The sequence below is a fragment of the Takifugu rubripes genome, chromosome 7 (assembly GCF_901000725.2).
Source record: "Takifugu rubripes chromosome 7, fTakRub1.2, whole genome shotgun sequence".
Classification (NCBI taxonomy): Eukaryota; Metazoa; Chordata; class Actinopteri; order Tetraodontiformes; family Tetraodontidae; genus Takifugu; species Takifugu rubripes.
This window is the reverse complement of record NC_042291.1, coordinates 9,248,018-9,255,547: the sequence shown is the minus strand read 5'-3', so window position 1 is coordinate 9,255,547 and position 7,530 is coordinate 9,248,018. Positions and strand designations below refer to the sequence as shown.

At 45.1% G+C, this 7,530-nt stretch overlaps 1 protein-coding gene across 2 annotated transcripts; it reads left to right on the top strand.

Annotated features, from left to right (window-relative positions):
* The first annotated feature begins 574 nt into the window (after positions 1-574).
* LOC115250564 (sialoadhesin) lies at positions 575-6,369 on the top strand. Of its 2 annotated transcripts, XM_029839506.1 has the most exons (18): positions 575-739; positions 1,188-1,286; positions 1,398-1,509; positions 1,581-1,726; positions 1,791-1,911; positions 1,978-2,114; positions 2,205-2,327; positions 2,457-2,603; positions 2,732-2,837; positions 2,944-3,107; positions 3,479-3,628; positions 3,812-3,943; positions 4,860-4,941; positions 5,037-5,082; positions 5,209-5,295; positions 5,413-5,549; positions 5,926-6,041; positions 6,230-6,369. In XM_029839506.1, exons 1-17 carry the CDS (start codon positions 694-696, stop codon positions 6,017-6,019), a joined length of 1,929 nt encoding a protein of 642 aa, XP_029695366.1. In that variant the 5' UTR covers positions 575-693; the 3' UTR covers positions 6,020-6,041; positions 6,230-6,369. The 2 variants fall into 2 exon arrangements, 1 of the variants encoding a protein (XP_029695366.1); XR_003889135.1 differs by lacking the exons at positions 5,926-6,041; positions 6,230-6,369 and having other exon boundaries at positions 4,860-5,082; positions 5,413-5,428.
* The last annotated feature ends 1,161 nt before the right edge of the window (positions 6,370-7,530 follow it).

The following is a 7,530-nucleotide window of genomic DNA, read 5'->3' as shown; positions in this document are numbered from 1 at the left end:
TCAGGATAAGTGGACACAGTTGAAGGAGAGGTCTTGAACCTCGTTTCATCTGGGTGTGGGTAGGTTTCAGTGCCAGCACATTCTCAATTAGAGCTGCAGATGAGAGGAAATCTGAGGTTTGTCTGCTTAACCAATGTCACTATTCAATTAATTTCATACATAAATCACAAACTTTACTCCTATAGGTCATGAATAAAATACAATCCTGCTGAACAAAATAAATAAACCCAAGAAATATTTAGTCATAGTAATCGCACATGGAGGAGAGGTAAATCAGGACAGGAAACAGGTCAAGAGGACCTTCAAAATAAGAAAACAGGAAGTTCACAACAATTAAAGCAAATACAGTAAAGCCAAATGTCACAATCATTCAGACAAATATCATCGCAGACCATAAAACTGGGAAGAAAATGTGTTCAAGATGTAACTGGAAGTTACAAGATACTTGGAAAAACACACACTTCCTCTTCCTCCTGCCTCTGTCTCCTCCCACATCCTTCCATCCCAACTGTCGCCACCTCCATCACTGCCGGGACTGCAGGTATCCCGCTGGACTCTGTGCGAGTGAGCTGGATGAAGACGCTTGAGGGGTGAGGGCTCCGGATGGATTTCACTGGATTCCGTTTATTCCGATAACCATTCGCTTCACCTCTCGCCCTCTCTGGCGACGCCACAGAGCTTCTGTTAGTGGAGATGTTGGCAGGTACAGTCCTGTTCACCCTCCTGACAGCCTTACCAGGTAAGATAAAAACACACGCCACCCAAAAATTTGAGTTCATCTTCACAAATCATCACAATTTTTTTTTTAAATAATCAGAAATCTAACAGATATGTTGAGCAGCATTTCACCCATCTCATGTTGCCAGAAACCAGTAAAAATAATAACTGGCTTGTTTGTTGCAGCCATCGGGCACATAAGTTGCTGCAGCCAGGTGTCCTTGCCTTTACGCTCAAGTTATTTATAAGTATTGATTGCCTTTTGTGCAAGGTAGCCAGCCAGGCTTTCACTTGGCAGGATGACACCGTGGCATCAGTTCTCTCTATCTGAACTGTGGTGTGACATACTCTCATCTGAGGAGCCACAATGGAGGAACCCTTGATGATTTCTTGTCTTTTATTATTACCACTTTAGTTAGAAAAATCCTTTTTTTTTTTGCTCCTTTATTATTTATTAAAATGTCGTGCAGGTATTCAGAGCAGGTGGAGCGTCTCATTTTCCAGGAGAGAGATCTGTGTGTGGGCAGGGACAAGTGTCACGCTGCCTTGCCGTTTCGACTACCCCTCAGGTATCAGACCAACATGGATGACCTGAAAAGGCTGCAGGGAGGTCATGTCTTTTGGTTTTAAAGCCCTTTTTGTTCCCCTTTCAAACATGGCTGCTGCTCTGGCTTTCCCAGGCCACACTGTGAGGTGGGTCATGTGGTTCCGTGTTTCTTCGGAGGGCCGCAGGGAGTTTGCTCACCACACTGACCCCAACCAGATCAGCCTGTCTTACCGCGGACGTACACGGTAACGCAAACACTCACCCGCTATCTGCGGAAAAGTGTCCACTTCCTGACCAAAGGAATGGTGGCTTCCAGATACATTGGCGGCAGCTACTCAAGCTGCTCCTTCCAGATTCGGGTCGTGAAGCTGAGCGATGCGGGCGACTACCACTTCCGGTTTGAGACAGACCAACCGCTCGGGAGATGGACCTCCCCCGACAGCGTCAGGCTCGATGTGACAGGTGAGTCCAGGCCGAATCTGCAGGACGGATGTTGGTAGTCATCGTGTGTGCGTGTGTGATCCAGACCTCCAGGTCCAGGTGCATCCAGCCCGTCACGCCAACACATTTGGTTTCGGTGAGACCGTGTTCGTAGGCTGTCAGGCGCGAGGATGCGCCGCTCCAGGAAGGAACCTCGCGCTGTACAGGTGTGATAGGTGTAACATCTCCATTGAAAATCCCCACCCAACAATCAACTGATGCTCTACACACAGGAATGGACTGAATCTTGGCTCCTACGAGAAGTGGATGGTAATCAATCGCTTCGACCGCCAACATGCTGGAGCGTATACTTGTCGACCGATCCCACCACAGAAGGTCCATTCTCCTCTGGTCTCCCTGGCGCTTGGGTGTGGGTACAAAAGGCTCAGTTAAAAGCAGAGCTCTCTCTGTGTTTTGTGTTTTATCTCCACCCAGTCGTGTTCATTCTGCTCCCCTGCAGATTCTCCCCACTTCACCTCCATAACTGTCTTCCCAGCAGGAGAGGTGACGGAGGGGGGGTCTGTCACCCTGACCTGCAGCACTGATGCAGCTCCACCTGCAGAGAGCTTCGCGTGGTTCAAAGGTAGGGTACTAGTTTTCCTGCCGAACAGAAGCTTAGCATCAGTGAATCTAGGTTTTCCGTGTGCAGTGTGCTTTTTATTTGCGTGTAATGTGAACTTTCAGTCTCCGTGTGTCCATATTTTCTCTCCAGATATGAACAGTGGCAGCATCCCAGACAGTTTCAGACCTCAGCTGCACTTGTCCCATCTCAAATACACCGACAGGGGAGAGTACTTCTGCGTAGCTCGTAACTCACTTGGAACAGACCGCTCCAGCCCGTTTCTACTCAATGTCACCTGTGAGTCTGCTGGGTGCTTTTACCGTTGCTGCGGTGACGCTGGCTTTTGTCCGACTTCATACGTGTGCATTGTAACTCTCATAACTTGAGCCAAAATGCAGTAGAACAGAGGCAACTGCTCTTTTCAGACTCTCCAAAGAACACGCAGGTGCTGTTTAGCCCTCCGGGTGACATCAGAGAAGGATCCTTCGTAAACCTGAGCTGTGCCAACAAAGCCAATCCTCCAGCTAACAGGTAAACGGAATGGGACTGAATATATTTGAGTCGTGGTTTAAAACAGATAAATTAACATTAACGTACAGGGTTTTATATCAATCTGCATGTTGTTTCCTGTTGTCAGGTATGCATGGTATCGTATCCTCGCAGACCACGTGCTTCCTAAAGAAACCTCGCAGAACCTGACCTTCTCCTCTGTGCGTGCCCACCACGCTGGGCAGTACTACTGTACAGCATGGAACCAACTGGGATACCAATCCTCCATTGTGGCTACGCTTGCTGTCCTCTGTGAGTCACGCATGCGCTCTGTTTTTAATTTAATGATTATGGCACATTTCATTTACCCCGCAAATTGGAATTCTCAGCAGGGAATGACATCACCTCCAAGTTGAGCATTTTCCAAAAATGTAACAAATTTATCTTGGCTCTATTGTTGTGAGCATTGTGAGCTGATACCACTCACTCAGCTCTCCTACAGATGCAACACAGTTGCCTAGTGTATCACACAAACAGGAAAAACACATTAAGTAGGGTGTTGAAATTAAACAAAAATTGCCTGCTTAGAAATTCTGACCTTTGAATTCCCCTGGAATGCGTGGTTAGTTCAATTTCCACGGCCCATCATTGTTGACTTGTTAAAAATGTGACTCTCTATCCAGATCCCCCTAAGAACACCTCCGTGTTGGCTCACCCCTCCAGTGTGGTGGACGCCGGTCGACCTTTGACCTTGATGTGCAGCAGTCAGGCGAACCCCGCCGTGGACAATTTCACATGGCACCGCTTGGCTCTGAACGGCGGCTCTGCACAATGTTAGCATCGTAACAATGCGGTTCAACTCAAGGGTAACATTACCAAACGGTGAACTCCGGACTCTGTAATTTGTCGCGGATGTTTGCAGCGAGCGTTGCCCCGCGCCCCTCTGGACGGGCTGTCTGGTTTGCATCCTTTTGCGATTTCCTATACAGTGAGTGCATCCTCCTCTCTGTCTGCAGCATGGGGCACCAAGTCTGGCCCCGTCTTCACCATTTCTGAGGTTGGACCCAGAGAAAGCGGTCAGTACTACTGCGAGGCCCGGAATCGAATCGGAGCCCACAGTTCTCCCGTCCTCACCGTCAGAGTCAGAGGTAGCTAATCTGTTTATGCACAGACACTGAATGAAAAGTTATGTGTTGAATTATTTAGATCAGTTCACAGAAACACAAAACCAAAGTAGGAACCAGGATTGCATAAGGATACCCTCGGGATGAATGATTAGGGATCTTTTTTAACATTAAAGCCACACGAAAAAAGTAAAGTGGTGTTTTTCATGACGTGTGAAGGTGTCGGACTTCCATTCACACTCGGTCTGGAGGCCGTTCAGCAGTTCATCTCTGCTGACAACTGTTCCCTCACACCTCCGCGCTTTAACGTGCCACCTTGTGACACCACTTTTCTCCTTTCTTCTGGGTTGCTGTCGATGCTTTGGTCACTTGTAAAGGTGTCGTGGAAGAGATGAGGTGTCCCTGATAAGCTGAATAAAACATTCTGGTTCTGATCATCTCACACTGTGACCTGAAAATAAAGTGCTTCCCTGAGATTATAGCACCAGGCACGTTTTGGAAAAGGTTCTGTGGGTTTGACATGATGAGTGATGGAACCTCCCCTGTCACTATCGCAGTATGAGGTCTGGACGCTCCATGCATGGCCTCATGGCTTCTGACTGTTTTTCTATGAGTCAGGGTGAGTCATGCAAAGCTCTTTTCTCTTTGAGGGGAGAGAAATTGGTGATGAGGTGTTGTGGAAAACTACTATTTGAGTCTAGACAGCTGAAGAAGTGGAGCTCAGTTTGGAAATAAGACCTGGAAACACAAGTCCCTGCGTCTAGACGCTTGCGAGATGATGCACGGCTCTTTCCTCATTCCTGACTTTCTCTTCTATTTTAGTCTTCTTAAGTGTGCCGCACGTTTTTTTTTACTCATCTCAGGTTAACCATTATTCCCTTTATGAGTCCTTTCAGCATTCTGGTCAGGCTGATAGCCCTCTCTCCTTCGACTATGGCAGGTCGTCTCAAATTCATCGCCTTGGCCTCAGCTGTAGGTGTGTCAGCGGGACTCATCACACTCACTGTGGCCGTTATGATCAGGTGACACGCTCTAAATTTAAATATTCAGCCGGATATGACACCCTTTTTGTGTTATTTAGTGGGGAGACGCTATTGTCCCACATAATGTTTTTCAGTAAGAACATGCACAGAGTCGACATGGAGTCAGGAGAAGTGATCAAGGTACGTAATGCTCTTTACTCCTACAATAAAGTCATTTCATTGGAATTTCCTCTGTCAGCAACTGCAATCTGTCCAAATATGAGCCTCAATTCTTCTCTTTCTGTGTGTGGGTGTGTGTAACTCCAGCGGCCATCAGTGACAGATGACACGATGTTCTACGAGTCAGCCCAGGAGAGCGTGCCAACGAGAAAGGGCAAGATGTCCGACATACCGGTAAACAACACCTTCCACACCTTCACCAGTGATTTGAGTCAGGGGAATGAGATTTCACCCCCTATCAACTCAGCTCTGTCGCGCGTGTGCATGTCGTTGCATGTGTGGTGTGTGTAGGAGGAGGCAGAGGATTTGAGTGACAGCTCCCCTCACCCCGCAATTGTTCCCCTTAAGGACGCTCCACCAGTAACCCAGGTGGAAAGACATGGCCCCACTCCAAACTACCCAACTGTTCACTACTCCAGGTTGTCCAGGTACACATCTGCATCCTCACCCTCTGTCATCAACTCACATTCCTCTGAGGTTCTGTCTCCTTCTGCAACACATCTGAATCTCATCACTCACTGCTGAATGCAGCAGTTAACTACTATTTCACATCTAATGTACCACAGATAACCCACCCCCACCGCCCTATTTCTTTTTTTATCTTCTTTTTCATCACATCTTCCACACTCCTCTTACTCTCGTTCTTTTTCCGAATATCCAACACCTCCTGTTTATGGGACGGCAATAAATTTCCCCTTGGCGTTTTGGATTGTTAAAGACATTTTAACACATTTGGAGCAACAGCTGATATGAGTCAGATGTCCAGGTGCCCTCAAATGTTTTCGTTGTTGATCTTTTATTCAGCGTGGATCAGGTGCAGGTCCATAATCTGCCACAAGGTGGAGAGAGAAAACCAAAGGAGACCTCGAACGTTGTTTACACGTTCCACCACCACTGAGGCCTGAGCACCGGAACCAAAGGTGTGATATGTATTTCCACTTTATATTTCAGAAATATAGTTAAAATATACAGTGTGTGTGTTACACATAATTATGCCTGTCATTGTTGTTGGTTTAAAAGTCCCACCTGAAAAGCTTTCACAGGAAGCTGCTAAAAGCTGCAGAAATTAAATTGAAACAAGCAAGTTCACTGCTATTGTGTCTCTTAGCTTGTTGTTCCTCAGATTCAACAGCTCATCACCTTCTTTCGTGTCAACTCGTGATTTCACATCCACTGACCCGGATACAACTGCAGGAATAGACTTCCCGTGAATGTTGACAATGCTGTTCTGGGTCACACACATCCTTGTGGATTTCTCCATGGCTCCAGGGACCGTGAGAACATGTGGTTCTTTTGGCCAGAGTGCAAGTCCAGTTCCACGCACGTTGTCTTGGGTCATCTTCAAGCAGTATTGGCACCGTTCAACTGTTATTCTGCTTGCATTCATGCCCACAATAAAGTTACTGCTGCTTTTTAGATGGTAGTTTGTTCCAAATTAAAAAAAAAAAAAAAAAAAGTATATATATGAATGGCTTCTACGGCATCATATGTATCCTGAAAAAAGGAAAAAATAAATAAATTCCTTAAGTGAATATGAAAAACAAATACTGTATAGTATGCAGAATTTGACATGAAACACAACTGAATTGTCATAGAGTTCAAAGTGGCTAATTTAAATGGATGATAAGACAACATTTATTCTGTTGACTGTATTAAATTGGCAATAATTCTGGATTGCATGCTGTTGTTTGCTATTCATAAAATATTCATTATCATAACAAAAGACAAAACACAACATACCTTTGTCCCTTTCTGTACATTTTAAAGTTTTGGGGAAGATAAATATGGGTAATTAGACACAAACAAAGCCTACTGTAGAAAGTGGTTCAGTGGGTTTTCAAAGCAGACACATGAACGATTACGGGAAATTCTGAATGTGTGCTGAACCAGAGAAACAGACATTGCTTGCTCATGTAATTTGCTTATTTCAGTTCCCCAGTATTAAGAACATTCAAATTTTGTTAAAAATAGGTTAATAGTTTCTACTGTAGTTTGTGACTGATCAATTAGTTATTATTAAGTAATAACAAAATAAAGTAATCCCAAAGACTAAAATATTCTGGTGTGACCTTGGAATTCCCCCCTGTAAAATAAAGCCTTCACTTCAAATGTGTGCATGTGTCTTTTTTCCCCCCAAAGTGGTCCCATCATGTTTCTAAGCCATTATGAAATGTTTATTTTCAGAACCATCACTGTGGTTGTGCAACATCAGTTTTAATAAAATATTTTTAGTGAAAATTTTAAAGTAACATGGGGCAGTTTTCTATTTTAATGTCAAATCAAAACTGAAGTATTATGATACTGTTTGTAATCCTGACATCACTTCATTGATATATGATAGGGGTATATTTTGATTGTCCAACATCACCCCATCCAATGATGTTCCCAGTGTTCACCTCACTAACATGC